The sequence below is a fragment of the Salvia miltiorrhiza genome, chromosome 2 (genome assembly GCF_028751815.1).
Source record: "Salvia miltiorrhiza cultivar Shanhuang (shh) chromosome 2, IMPLAD_Smil_shh, whole genome shotgun sequence".
NCBI lineage: Eukaryota > Viridiplantae > Streptophyta > Magnoliopsida > Lamiales > Lamiaceae > Salvia > Salvia miltiorrhiza.
The window spans coordinates 46,840,511-46,855,312 of NC_080388.1; the positions used below are offsets into that span (position 1 = coordinate 46,840,511).

General features: G+C 38.4%; 1 protein-coding gene and 1 pseudogene across 5 annotated transcripts; one reads left to right on the forward strand and one right to left on the reverse strand.

The window, feature by feature from the left end:
* Positions 1–5,468: 5,468 nt before the first annotated feature.
* Positions 5,469–10,101, forward strand: LOC131011737 (glycolipid transfer protein 3-like). 5 transcript variants are annotated; one of them, XM_057939556.1, is made up of 8 exons: positions 5,487–5,655; positions 7,867–7,935; positions 8,342–8,578; positions 8,683–8,738; positions 9,172–9,302; positions 9,400–9,535; positions 9,607–9,750; positions 9,837–10,101. In XM_057939556.1, the coding sequence occupies exons 3-8, from the start codon at positions 8,350–8,352 to the stop codon at positions 9,870–9,872; spliced, it is 732 nt and encodes a 243-aa protein (XP_057795539.1). In that variant the 5' UTR covers positions 5,487–5,655; positions 7,867–7,935; positions 8,342–8,349; the 3' UTR covers positions 9,873–10,101. The 5 variants fall into 5 exon arrangements, with proteins under 5 accessions (XP_057795535.1, XP_057795539.1, XP_057795540.1 ...); XM_057939555.1 differs by having other exon boundaries at positions 5,488–5,655; positions 8,311–8,578; XM_057939552.1 differs by lacking the exon at positions 7,867–7,935 and having other exon boundaries at positions 5,469–5,655; positions 8,311–8,578.
* LOC131011736 (endoglucanase 9-like) lies at positions 9,975–14,058 on the reverse strand (annotated as a pseudogene).
* Positions 14,059–14,802: the final 744 nt, after the last annotated feature.

The following is a 14,802-nucleotide window of genomic DNA, read 5'->3' on the forward strand; positions in this document are numbered from 1 at the left end:
CAACCTTTTATTGATATTTTTAATAATAATAATATTGTCTCTATATTGTTATTTGTGCTTGTAAGTAGTGGCCATCGTTTTTGGGAGGTACTGACGAAAGATTCGAAGAAACGTGTGCTCCGGATGCGCATAATATTATAGATTTAGTGAATTCAGTACTCAATTTACACGCACGTCTCAGGCAGATTCTATTGTTTCTCCTTATGTGGTCGTGACACTCACAGTTGCATTGAACACACAAGTAGAAGGGACAATTCTGAGGCCCAATCGATGGAGCAAGTTGACACGCTAATGACTTGAAGCGTATGATGACAGAGATGACATAGAGGGGTTTTAACCTTTGATCTAGTTTGCGTTTGAATTTTTATTGTGATTGGAGTTTGAATTTAGATACTTATTTTAGTTTGAATTTGTATTTTGATTTGAATTTGGATTTATATACTCTAATTTGAATTTGAATGTTTGATTATTGTAGTTTCAAATTGTTGTTTGAATTTATATTTTTGTTGAAAATATAATAGGTTTATACAGTCTAGAAAATTAATCTCTTCGTCCACGATAAATGTAACTTTTTTTTTGTCATTTTTATCCGTCCATAATAAGTGTGGTATTTTCATTTTAGCACATATACCTTTCTGTTTTAGCCCATTCCCACAATATTTGCCACTATTAATTCAACAGAGCTTGTTTTCGTCGTGAATTTGTCATTAATAATGTTAACGGCAAAATTATGAATTTTAGCGATTGTTTTTTTTATCTTTAACGATGCAATTTTTTAGTAATTTTTTATTGGACAAGGTGCAGATTAGTCCTTGAACTCGACCTTCCTAAAGCGTTTAGCCCCCCATACTCGGTCAAGGCGCGTTGACCTCCCTGAACTCCCGAGAAAAAGGTGCAACTAAACCCACCCACAAAACGACGCCTAAACGCCGTTATCTTTAAAATTAAAAAAGAAACTCACGCATCCTCTCACACTCACAGCCTGCCTCCTTCTTCTTTTGCCGGCGATGGAGACCGCCGTCGACCACCCTCTCGGCTCCACTTTTCTCTCAACCTCACAAAGACACAAGGTCCACCGCCCCTCTTTCTTCCTCTCGTTTCTCCGGCGACTGCATCAAGCCAGCCGCTGCCCTCACTCTCCTCTTCTCCGGATCCAACGGAAACGCACACAAACCCTACACCCATCCCTCATCTCCCTCTGTCCTCCGGCGGCCGCAGCAACAACAGCCACCAGCCGCCGCCTCGCCATCTATCCTCGCCCGAACCCTAGATCCCAATTCCAGACGCCACCTCCTAACCCCCCTCTTTTTCATTTCCGGCGAACGCCACTGAGCCCTAGGCCCTCAATCTCCTTCTTCCATTCGCTCAGTCGGACATAAGCCCAAGCCCCTGCCCTCTGACTCGACTCAAACAACGCAACATACAATAATCCACACACGCAAGTCGAGCCCGAGCTCGTTGACACAAACTCAATTAAAACCATGTATATATATCATAGATCATCTTGAACTGAGATAGTGAGATCTTGAAGACCTCGTCGAATGCGCTCATCGTCTTGGCTGCCGGCAGCCACCCCACGGCGGTGAAGATCTCCTTCTGGAAGAGGTTCTGGTTGTAGTAGGTGATGTCGATCAAGAACCACGTGCTGGCCGCTCCAAATAAGTGGACCCCGTGCCGCCGGAGGAACTCCTTCGATATGATGCCGAACGAATTATTATCCGACACTGCAGCCGCGTCGTCGTCTCCTCTTCGATTCCAACCTTCAAGACCTTCTCCATGTCCCGGAAAGCCTTGTCGGTGTCCTTGGCGACGAGGGCAGTATACCTGGGGCCTGCTTTAAAAAGTAAATAAAAAATTGGAAGAAACGGCGTTTAGGCGCCATTTGGCTCGTGGGTTTAGTTGCACCTTTTTCTCGGGAGTTCAGGGAGGTCAACGCGCCTTAACCGAGTATCGGGGACTAATTTGCACCTTTGTCCTTTTTTATTTGATCATTCCGCCATATAGATATATATTTTTCGATAAGTTAATTAGTACATGACATGACATCATTTGTCAAGATGCTGCTATAAGCCACTACCTTTCCAGTTTCCATAATAAATTTATTGTTATCTCCATAGTTTTGTTTCTTTTTCTTAAATTTACGATTAAGTTTTTAAGATTCTTGCATAACATATTATTTAATTAAAACCAAATCTCCCGCAGAATCTCCATGTTCACACTGTAAACATCTTCATCTGGTCGTGATTAATTTGGACATGTCTAGATTATGGATGCTCTTAATTGCTATTATTGCAAAAATGTCAATGTCTTTCTCTTGCTTTCTTTTTTTCCTATTTGAAAATATCATTGACATTGTATCAACCAGATGCCATTGTGTCATATATAGCTATATGATCTAACCTCGATTCGTTTGAATAATTTAAAATGCTAATAATTGGCGCGTAAATGGGAATTTAATTATATATTTTCACAAGTCAATGGAATTTAACTAGTAATTCTAGATACACATATCTAGGTTCGATTATATAATCTTATCCTTAATAAGGCATCAAAAAAATATTCTGTTTATTTAATTTGATTAGACTGGGAAAACTATGTGATTTTAGTATGTCACAAAAAAAACGTTCACTACCTAGTCAGATATATAAGACCAGCTTTTCGTTAAAATATGACTTAATGTAGTTATGTGTATTAAACAATTTTTAGCCTTGATTAATTAGGAATATACTTATAATATTAATTAATAACTTTAAAATGAGTCATTAAAGCATATTTTCTAAAGATAAACAAGCTTGCCACTACTCTAGCTCGTCCTAATTAATGTTATATAAATAAGTTGGTCGAAAACGTTAATATAAATTGCGAATTTGTGGAATCAAATTGGTGAGGAGATGAAACATTAAAATGGGAGGAGTTTTATATAGTGTTGGTGTGGAAATTCCTAACAAGTGGAATATTTGGTTTATGATTTATATGGAATTATGGATAAGAAGCCGGCATGACATGTGCCCATCACTGCAGTATTTCGTAATTTAATTGATTTAATTTACTGATCATATCAAAATATTCAGACATTTCTCAGGGGGGATTATGTGGTCGCAGTTAATGTTAAAGATTCCATTTCAATTAAGAAGCTGTCAATGAATCATTTGTGGATGAGGTTTGGAATTTATCCTTGCATTACTTCTATTTCCTAACACAATAAAATAAATAGAAGTTGCATCTTGTTAGGAATTCTGATTATGAAATAATCAACTATAATAATCAATTACTAATCAATTACTCCATTCGATCCGTTCACGATATCGTTTCTACTTTGTGAAGGATATGAATTTTAAGAAAGTAGTGGATAATAATGAGTATATATTGTTATGAGTGAAATTTGGATTTCACTATTATTGTGAGTGAAGTTTGTGGATCTTACTATTATAAATAGAAGTGGAAATGATATTATGGACGGACCAAAATAACAAAAATGGAAATGGCGTGGACAGATGGAGTATTAGCTAAAAAATTGAATTTAAATGCTAAAACATAATTATGTATTTTTTTAATTGGGTATAATCAACACCACTCAATAATTACAAAATTAAAGTAAATTACAAGAAAATAAAATTGAGGTAATAGAAAAATATTAAAGAAAAATGAAAAGGATTCAAAGTGAGAAAGATGAGGCGCAAGCCGTTAATTTTTATAATCTGACCAATGACCATATTGAGCTGAAGCGCAATTCAATTAATAAAATATTTTTATATTGAGATAAAATAGAAGGGGAAAAGGGTAAAATTAATAGAAAAAGAAAAAGCAAGTAGGTTCAATTTTTTGTAAAAATCGAATTAAATCGAATTTATATTTGGTTTTAAAAAACAAACTAAACATAAATCGAATTACATAAAATTTTTGAAATTAAAGCCGAAAAAGTCAAAAAAAAAACCAATTTTCTTTTTGATATAAAAGTAAAATTAAATTGTATTTTTAATCATTATCCATCTTTCATTACAAGATCATGAAATTGTGAAAATGAGCTAAGGCTAAGGGTTAGAAATTTAATATATTAAAGTTATATGTATGTATGTATATAAATATTATACTCCATTCGTCCACGAAATAATTTTCTACTTTTTCCTTTTTGAAACGTTCGTAAAGGAACTTCTTACCTATTTTTGTATTATACCCCACAACTTATAAATATTTCATTTACCTTTACTTTTCAAATTTTCACCACTTGCAATACTAATTAAAATACATTTCCACCATTCTCAATGCACTTAACAACCTTTTCTCCACTTTAAATCCACTCAACAACCTTTTTTCTTAAAACCATCACTCTCTCCTAATAAGTTTGTGGACGGAGGAAGTACTATATATTATTATATAAATACATTTTCGGTTTTGTTCAATTTTAAAAATATCGAATTGAATCCAACTAAATCAACGAATTTAATTTTTTGAAATCAAACTATACCAAAAGAATAAAAAATAAAAACATAAAATGAACCATATTTAATATTTTGATTTGAACCAGTTCGACTATTCGATTTCAAATATTTTACACAATCCTAAAAACAAGGATATATTTCTATTTTCTAAGCAAGATTGCGTTATATACAAAAAAATGTGTTTTTATTCTAGCCATCCCATCCTATATATATATACCTGAATTGGTAATGTAGTATGTTGTACATCATGAGTAACAACTACGACAGTCGTCTTAATATATTGACATGAACGGCAATATTATGAAACCAGAACCCTAAAACAAATTCTTCTACAGATATAGCAAATTATATTTCAATGTACATATATATTATAAGATGGTTACATTAAAATTTCGAGTATGTGGGAAAAATGCATGTCAAAAACAATAAATCGGACAGATGGAGATGTTTTTGCGGGATATTTGTATTGTTGTTTTATTTTCGGTACATTGTGAAACATTACACGTTGCTTTGTGACAATATACCATTACTTAAAAAATTGAAACATTTTAAATCTAAAAATACAACTATAACATGAAACATGAGTGATGCGTCGAACTAAAAAACTTTCAAACCCGACCCGGTCCAAACACTCCACTCCGTAATTAGTTGATGAAGCTTGAGATGGAATTTGGGTGGATAGCAAATACCATAAAACCCGACCCGGTAGATCCAGATGTTGTTTTACTTGTGTGAACATTTGTAGATTCGAGGCAAATTGACCCATTACCGACTGCGACGCATATGGAATCCAATTTCTTTTAAATGAAACAAAATAAATTCGTAGCAGGAGGTAACATTTAAAAATGCACAACACTGCTCTCTCTCTCTAGAATTCCTCGGCGATGTTTGTGCACATATAAATACAAGTGGATAAATATGAGATAATCTCGAGGGTCAAATTTAGAGGTCACAATCAATTTACGTAATGACTACACTATTAAACTCAATTATGAATAAACAAAACACAAATTTGTCAAGGAATAAAGGATACACAGTTGGGAGTTGTGTAACACCCCGTTATTCCCTAACTATGTTTAGAACTCCCCTCCAAACTGAAACTACACAACAGCAAATCTATTCCTGCATTATTCACCACCTCTCCCACAATTTCACGAGATTCAGCAACGCAGCAGAAAATCAAACCCCAACTGTCAGCCATATATTCAAACTCAAGGTTCCACCTCAAACTTTCTTGTCTAATTTTCTCACTTTGATTTCAAAAGCAATAGACGACTCACTCATTCATAAACGTAAACTTTCTTGTCTGATTTTCTCACTTTGATTTCAAAAGCAATAGACGACTCACTCATTCATAAACGTGTCCACATATAGATATGCATTTACAGAGAAAAAAAAGAGACTTAAAGATATGAACTTTACCTTATTTATACATTGAGCATGAATTGTATCAACTGATTTTACATTGAGAATTCAAGCAATGATATATAAAACAAGCATGTATTGAACTTGAATCTTGAGCTATGTTGTGTGGGTTTTGCTGCTGTAAGTGTCGAGTTTGGTGACAAGTGGTAGAGAGGGCAGCAGTCGGCGGCTATTGCTGTTCAGTCCAGGCGGAGGCAGCGTCGTTTAGGGCGCTGTCGTTGCTGGGAATTTGAGTTTAGGGCACGATGGCGGCGAGGAGCCGCTGTCACCGCCAGAAATCGGGGAGATGAGGTAGTGGTTGGATCGAGAGTAGCAGGCAGCGATAGGGGCGGCGGTTTCACGCCCTGCTCTGAGTCGGACCAGAGATGGAGATTCGGAGGGAGCCTTGGTATGGTGTGTGTGTTCTGTTGGTTGGGCCTAGGGCTTCAGTCGGCGGCGGCCTCGTCGTCGCTGCCCTGAGTCGCCGGAGTTGAGGAAGGGGAAACCTAGGGCTTGCAGGGCGGCGGCGTTGCTGCTCGAAATACGAGCGGCGGCGGCCCGAACTAGAGGAGAAGAGAGATGAGGGGCGGAGACATCGCCGGTGGTTGTCGTCGTCGGATTTCAGAGGGAGGAGAACGGATTGGGAGCCTAGGGCTCGGCGCCTCTGCCGTCGTTCCGAGCGGGCTAGGCGAGAGACGAGCGAGGGAGAAGGAGCTGTGCGGCGGCGGCCGTCGCTTCGCCGGCGGCTGCTGCTGCAGTTGAGTATGTGTGTGGAGAGAGAGCGAGAGAGTCGAGAGGGGGAATTGGGAGGAGCAGATTCTGTGTTTGTGTGCGCGTGGGTTTGAAGAGAAAATGAGGAAGAAGTTGGGCTTTGGCTACTGGGCTGATTTTATTAAAAGTCTTTGGGCCTTATTACTTTATGTGTGGACTGCGATTTTTATTAATTTAGGCCCCCTTAATTACTTCTTTTTGGGCTGCCATATTTTAATTAATTGGACTATTAGTCAGTTTAATTAATTTATTTAATGAATAATTTGCATAATAATATTATATTATTATTATGTGCATATTTTAAGTTATTACTTATCATATGTTTAAAGCATGACATGTATTGCATTTGCGTTTTGCAATAAAAGCATTTATAATTTAATTGGTTTTATTTATAATTTCAATTATTAAAGAAAAATCGAGTAAGGATATTGTTGGTATCCTTAACTCAAGAATTTAGTTTCAATTATTTATTTACTAAATTTTGGAAACCCGGCGTGATGAATCAAGTATGTTTAGTACATCCACTAAGACTTTAAGTTAGTTTCACGAGACCTATTAAGAATAGAATTTCTTGTAGGCTTTATGAACCAAGGGGATTAGCGCTGCTTTCCCAAGACGAGTTTATGTGATTATGATCTTCAGACTTTGCCTATCCAAGTGGGCTTACTTTCCAAATGTATAAAGTATGATTGAGTTATTAAGCTCTAAATGTTTCAATGAAATGCAAATTGTCTATTCAATAAAATGCAAACTGTTTATCCAATAAAATATTTTGTGCACCCTGCTCCGTTTAAGGCTCGCAACAATGAATCGATCGAGGCTCTCTCTTGACCTAACACGTTATTTGAAAATTGTGTACACCTATTAGCTGACCTGGTGGGTTGATCTTCATCGGGCACTAATCATGTATGAGGCGTTATAAGGGTGCTCGACGAGATGTGTTCCGGAGCATTGGGTCCCAAATGGGAACTTGGCTGGGTTACGCCCTTAGTTCAAGCAAGCGGGAGTAATGGATCCGTCGGTGCTAAAAGGTCCGGGATCACAGCGAGTAACGGAAAGGGAGTGTGACATGTGCGCACAAATGAAAGAAATTATTTTAACATGCTTAGAAGTTATTTCACTTTAAAACCTTCTAAGTTATGTCAAGTATGATTGGATAAACTGTCTTTACGAAAATATGAAATGTTTATGAAAATGCATGCCCACTGAGTACATTAGTACTTAGCCCAAAAATACTTTCAAATGTTTTCAGGTTGGCTGGCCGGTGCTGACGGGACTGAGCTGAGGCTAGGGTTCAATTTCTATATAGACTTCCGCTGTAGTAATAACTCTTATACATCTTTTGTTTTTTCAACTTAAGATGACTTCATGTCGACCTTCAATTTAAAATCTCTAGTTTTTGTTAATGAACGTCGATTGTCAGAAACATGAAACAAAACTTGTGATCCAAAGGGGCTTAGCCCGACTCGTTATCTTATTATTCGGGTTTTAACAAGGTTTGTCCTTGTTTATTTCTATGAATTGGTTGCACCTCGATTATATTGTTCATTCAAGAATTGAGGTGTGACAAGTTGGCATAAGTAAATAATTCCAATACAAAAATCTTGAATTCAACGCATTTTTTTTCTCTCTTAACTCTAAGAGAGAGATATGAAAGAAGAGCTCCTTAGTTGATATAAATATCTGGATAATCTAGAGCTCCAAGTACGTCGTCGGCGTCTGTGTAGTATATATAATGAAGCGGAGGAGAGAGTTTGAGATGGTGGCATCGGAGATCAGGTCCGCCATTGAGGAGGTGTCGTTGCTAGTGGTCAACCTCAAAACTGGCGCCGCCGCCGCTGTTGATGATGCCGTTCCGAATACTGCTCCCGTTCCGATTCCTGCTCCTGTTCCTGTTCAGACTAGTGTCCATATTCAGATCAAGCCGTTTCTCTCTCTCTGCAATTTGCTCGTTCAAGTTCTCGGTCTCTCTCTCTCTCTCACTACACACACACACACGTACACGTTACGAAAGTGTTTTTTATTAGTCTCTGTGGATTTACTTGCTGTTAACGGAATTATTTTGCAGATAAGATAGGGCCAACAATGGCTGTGTTGAGACAAGACATTCGCCACAACATTGAGGTAAACAAAAAAAAAAACCGTAGTGAAAGTGAAGAGTAGTAGTTAAATAAGTAGTGTGTGCACAAATTTGTCACATTGAGTGTGTGCAAAACACACGCACATCACCCCCACCAAAAAGTCTTGATCGATGGGAACTCCACGGCCAAGAAAGAGAAAACAAGCCTTCCCCACATTTTGACTTTTATCACATGACGATCATATATATATATTACCCCAAAATATCCCCATTGCTTTGTCAAAAGATATATCTATCCAAGATAAGACTTGTAATGCATGTCACATTGTCTACCAGGGTATTTTCGCCATTATCTTTTTCTGGGAAGTTTGTCCTAGTTATGTTGTCCCAATTCAATGCCAAATGCCAATACAGATTAATATTCTTAAATTAGTCCATATTCACAACCTTAAATTAGTTTGTATTTCATTGATCCAGAGATTAGAGAAGTTCTATGAGTCTGATCCATCAATATATTGGGATGTGGTTGAGATTTTGAAGAAAGAGGTGAATGAAGGCAAGGCAAAAAAAGGGCCCACCTGCAGCAAAGCCTTTGTTTGGCTTAACAGGTCTCAACATTTTTATTTTTATTTTTTTGACATACAAGATAAATTATGTAAGAATCTTAATTGATTTGTTTTGTCATCTTTAATTTGCAATATGCAGGTCCCTTGATTTTGCTCTGGCATTGTTAGAGTTGCTTGTGAAGGATTTTGGGAGAAACATGGAGGAAGCAGTGGAAGCGTCTTACATCACCACCTTAAAACCATGGCATGGATGGATCTCTTCAGCAGCCTATAAAGTAACATACCATTCCCATCTCCCAAAAATATATATGGATAACATTCGAGTTTATGTCTTTCATTTTTATAGGTCGCCCTCAAACTGGTGCCCGATAGCCGGACATTCGTGGATGTTCTTAAGGTCAAAGGCGAAGAAGACGACGTGCTCAAGAAAGACATACAAAACCTCATCTCTTTGCTCATACCAGTGCTAGAGCAGAACAAGGATATTCTGGTTAGTTATGAGTAAATATGTCCATTTTTCATATTGTAATTTTATTTTTATAGAAACCAAGTAAAACAAATTCATTTGCACTGCAGAGAGCGTATGGTTTGGATAAGCTGAAATCGACGTAAAGAAAGCATCCGATAGAGCCAAAACATCTGTAGAGTGTCCAAATTTTGATGCCTCTTGTTTTAGGCCAATGTACATATGTAAAATAGTTACCCTTCCTTTATTTTCTTCTTCAAGTTTTCCTAATTGTACACAAAACTCTGTCATGAGCGTTCTTTTAATTCGTCTCATGATTGTTTATACATCTTGAGAAGTTCATAGAGAAAAATTAATAAATAGAGTTGTGTTAGCGATCCCTGGCCCTAAGGTTGTTGCAACATGACATTCTTGAAGATGCCTATCTTGTCTATGCCCAAATGGGAACCATCAGCAGAATGTATGGGAGGATCATCAAGTGCAACGAGCGCAGCCACCAGGCCAGCATTGCTCGCGATACTTGCCTCCGTGAACAAGGGCTTCTCTCTTTCATCCAAGAAAACGTCGTTCCTGTCTGGCCCTCCTACCATAGCTCCTATAAGATTGTTTGGGTTTTTGCTCGGGGAGCTCAAATACGAGCTCCCTTCAGGGCACGAGCGTGGTATCCCGTCCCACGGGATTGATGCAGCCCTGTGGTGAACATGAGTTGGATAGTGACCTCCATATCCCACCATGTAGCTCATCTTCATTGGGTTGTCTCCTAGTATGTAATAAACCTGAAAAATAGGTTTTTTTGAGTTAGCTAAAAAGTTGACAAAACTTTGGATGAATCTTCAAAATCTTGATGCTGCATACCTGTGATGCTGCAAAATCTTGGAGCTTTTGACTAGAGAAGGTGTCGTTTCCGCAACCACCACTCGTTCTTCGTAGAAGTTGAAGATAATCACTGTATAATTTGCTGAGAAAAGATGCAGTTGCAGCATACTGCAGTGGTGCACCGATGTCTGGTTTTTGGAGGACAAGCCCCCCTTCAAGAAACACTAAATTTTTAAACATATTATCTTAAAAAACAAATGTAAAATCAAAGCCTCTTACCATTAGTGACAATCAAATTGTGGTTGGAAGAAACATAGGAACACATGAGCAAGTCAGTCCTGTTTGTGGCCAAAGCCTCTTCATATGGATACCCCAAATCCATAAAATATCTAATTCTTGTCATCAAAATCTGCAAAATAAGAAAAAAAAAATGTTGAGCTACAATTCATTTCAAGATCATATTGAACCTTAAATATTAAGAAATATCAACATACTGCATTAGCTGTGAGCTTGTTGTTCCAGTAGAAAACCCCTTTCTCAGAGGGAAGTTCTTCCTCCTCTGCTGCAGCGAAATTATCAGACGCGTATTTGAGATACGAAGCATTCCCAGTCGCGAAAAACAACCACGTTCCACCCCACACGAGCTCATCAATATAACCAGATGAGGTGTAGAAAGCCTTAGCTCTGCCTCCACAAGCATCACTATCAGTATACTTGTGAGGATCATTCTGCCTAATAGCTAAATCGAACAATTTCTCTGCAGCCTCGACTAATTCCTGCGAATGCCTCTCATCTTCGGCTAAAGCTAAAGAAGCGGCCGCCATCCCTGCAACTACTTCTCCGGCTAAGTCTGCAGCTGAATCATTACAAACTGAAACAGGCCTAATGTACTTCATGTCCTCTGGTCTTTGCCAACAAGTAACGTCGTTTTCTTGAGGCCCATCATCTCCTCCAACCTTAAACATTACGAACCATAAACTCAAACTACGTCTTCTTCACATAATCATGCAAGAAAACTATCCCAAGTAGGTTTTGGATTAAAAGCTTACCTGAGAGAATAAAGTGCTGAAATCCGAGGTTGAATTCGGAGGTATGAAGAGTTTGAGCAAGTATTCACTTCCCCACTTGATTATATCCTTAACATGATCGAGCTCTCCGATTGCTGCATATTTCTGTTGATATTCAATCACTGTCCAGCTTAGGACTGTGACTGTATAAGCTGTAGTGAAGCTAAACTTGATATTGTTTCCTGCATCATAATAGCCTCCAACAAGATCTGCAGTAGTGTTCCCATCTTTCCCATCGCTTAAACTTGAATTTCCTCGAAAACCAACCTTTGAATCTCTCGGAAGAATTCCTGCTGTCAGAAGACAAAATAAAAAATAAAAAATAAAAAAATGGGATGTTAGAAAAATAATGAAATTTTGCAAAGGACTAAATTTAAAGTAACTTACACTTTTGTGCGTCGAAGAAGAGGAGAGCTTGGTTCAAAGCAAGAGTGAGATCCTTATTATCTTGGTGCTGTTGATTCTTGTGAAGCAGAAAATGCAGCAGCAGGATGAGAGTGGGGACGGCGAAAAACAAGGAAAATGGAGGCGTAGAGGCAGCGCTTGAAGTGAGCCTTGTTAGCTATAGTTAGATTGAAATGAACGGATTTTGAAAATCTTGGAGGGAGAGAATCCAGTCCATCAAATGTGGTGTGAGGAAGAAGGCTGGAATCGAGGTCGGTGTGTCGAGTGGAAGAGGATTTTGAATGGACAAATCTGCCTGAATCAACCTCTGATTCACAAGTTATTGCAGACATGGCTCATCACACAATGAAAATTGTTTTTCTTTATGAAATTTGATCGAGTTTGAGATCAAGAGTTGTTGGAGATGCATGAGGTAACTGCATGAAGCAGACCAACTTATTCATGGTTTTTTTATGAAGTTGTATTTGGCAAAGTTGGAATTTAAAGATTCTGAACGATGTTTAATGTTTGATTTGTGTATTTATTATCAACAAGTTTGTTATCATTTCAACAAAAAAGAAAAAGAAAAAAGGAAGACTGTTATCTTATGAAATAACGCTGGGCCGGGGCACAGCTCGTCGTTATAAACAAAATAAAAAGATGAACTTTTACCAGATTCAACGGACATTTCAAAGCACACACAAATATGCATATCAACAAATGTGCCCCAGAAAAAACAAAAAAAATGACGTGGTTAATAGGAAAAAAGTTTGATAGCCGATATTAATTTATATTGGGAAAATTATAGGTTATCTCTTAAATTATTTGTCATTTAACAAAACACGTATCTTGAATTGCCGAAAATTGAAGGGAAACTCGTTGACGGCTTGAAGAGGGTGGTTGAATCTTGAGCTATGTTGTGTGGGTTGTGCTGCTGTAAGTGTCGAGTTTGGTGAGAAGTGGTAGAGAGGGCAGCAGTCGGCGGCTATTGCTGTTCAGTCCAGGCGGAGGCAGCGTCGTTTATGGCGCTGTCGTTGCTGGGAATTTGAGTTTAGGGCACGATGGCGGCGAGGAGCCGCTGTCACCGCCAGAAATCGGGGAGATGAGGTAGTGGTTGGATCGAGAGTAGCAGGCAGCGATAGGGGCGGCGGTTTCACGCCCTGCTCTGAGTCAGACCAGAGATGGAGATTCGGAGGGAGCCTTGGTATGGTGTGTGTAGGGCTTCAGTCGGCGGCGGCCTCGTCGTCGCCGGAGTTGAGGAAGGGGAAACCTAGGGCTTGCAGGGCGGCGGCGTTGCTGCTCGAAATACGTTTCTTGCTCCGAGAGGGAGATCAGTTTGGCTGTTGATATCTGGTTGATCCCTTCTGTTGCTGCCACTGCTGAGAAGGCCCAGCAACTCCCTACAACCATGGACGTGTATTTGTGAAGTGATAAATTATGAATGGATGGATATGATGAGGTGAGTTGAGTTACCACACTGGCCTTGATCCTTAATAGGTGTGACCGCCCCTTCCTTCCTCCAGTCCATGCTAGATGGCAAAGCACTCGCATTCCCATACCTAAATGGCGTAGCTTCGGACGACTCCCGCACCCTGAGTCCATTCCTAGCAGCCTTGAACTCCTCGTTGGTCATATCCGCCCGACCTTGTACGCCCGAGCCCCCGCCGCATTAAACTCCTCCATGAACTCTTAAAAATCGCGAAGCGCGCCGCCTTTTCTTCTTCGTCCTCGTACGTGCGTCCGTACTCGTGTCTCTCTAACATCGACGCCTTCGGAAGTTGGCGGGAAGCTGCGTCAGAAGCCCACGTCGCCAAAAATAGGATGGCCAGAGCTGAGAGTTTCGTCATCGACACACCCATTTTTCCTTCTCCTTTTTGTTGTGCTGAAATATGTTTGGTTTTGATGTTTATGAGCTAGCTTTGAAGCAAATGTATTTATACGAGGTTTTGATGATGCATTACCAAAATTAAAACAAACGAATAATCAAAGCTTGCAATTTGGCGTGGAGATTAGGGTGATTTGGACTAACTATTGTCCGTAGACGCGCTAATTGAAACATTTTATACATTAATATAATGTAATGTATGAATTGCAACGTTAATTATTCGACTTTTAGGCCGGGACAAATACTTTTTTGAGTCCCACAGTTAATTGAGCCCATTAACTCTTAATTAATTGTTTACCATCATTCCTTATTATTAATTTATTATTTTATTCAAAAAATATATACAACACAATTTTGAATTAATTAACTCAAATAAATAATTATAAATTCTCATTGAGTTAGTGAGCTTATTATCTTAAAATTATCGTAACAATTAAAAGTGAAGCATAAAAATAATTAAAAAATTATAAATAATTGAACGTGGGACAAATGATCCCATATGTATTTTTGTGTGTGGTACTGAAATCAAAGTAAAAATTTATGAATGTCAGTTACTTGTATTTTTTTGAAGACAATTAGTGTCAATTACACTAATATTGTTTGTGTTACTTTCGAGCAGAATTTGTATCCCATGATGACTAGGGAATGTTAATCTTGCCATAAGGGAATTTTGTTTTTCAGACAGGGAATCCAAGCATTGACCAACGCTACCAATAGATCGGAGGTTCAAGTCACCTAAAAAGTTAGAGTGTGAGTGTGTGTGTGTGTGTGTTTTTTTTGTTGAGTGTAACAATTTCTTTTTTAAAAATGAAAAATAAAAAAAGAACTTTCAGAATTAGGAAAACCAGATTTTAGAGTTGATGTTTGGGTCAGATGATTGGGCCGGTTTCAGGTCCATAAGCACTGAAAGCCCAAATGAATTTG

Bases quoted from the DNA above. Each gene is read 5' to 3' on its own strand.
- LOC131011737 (XM_057939552.1), top strand. From the start codon at position 5,512: ATGTTTAGAACTCCCCTCCAAACTGAAACTACACAACAGCAAATCTAT. The intron at 8,579-8,682 runs GTCTCTCTCTCT...ATTATTTTGCAG, and splicing joins TTTGCTCGTTCAAGTTCTCG to ATAAGATAGGGCCAACAATG. The intron at 9,303-9,399 runs GTCTCAACATTT...TGCAATATGCAG, and splicing joins GCCTTTGTTTGGCTTAACAG to GTCCCTTGATTTTGCTCTGG.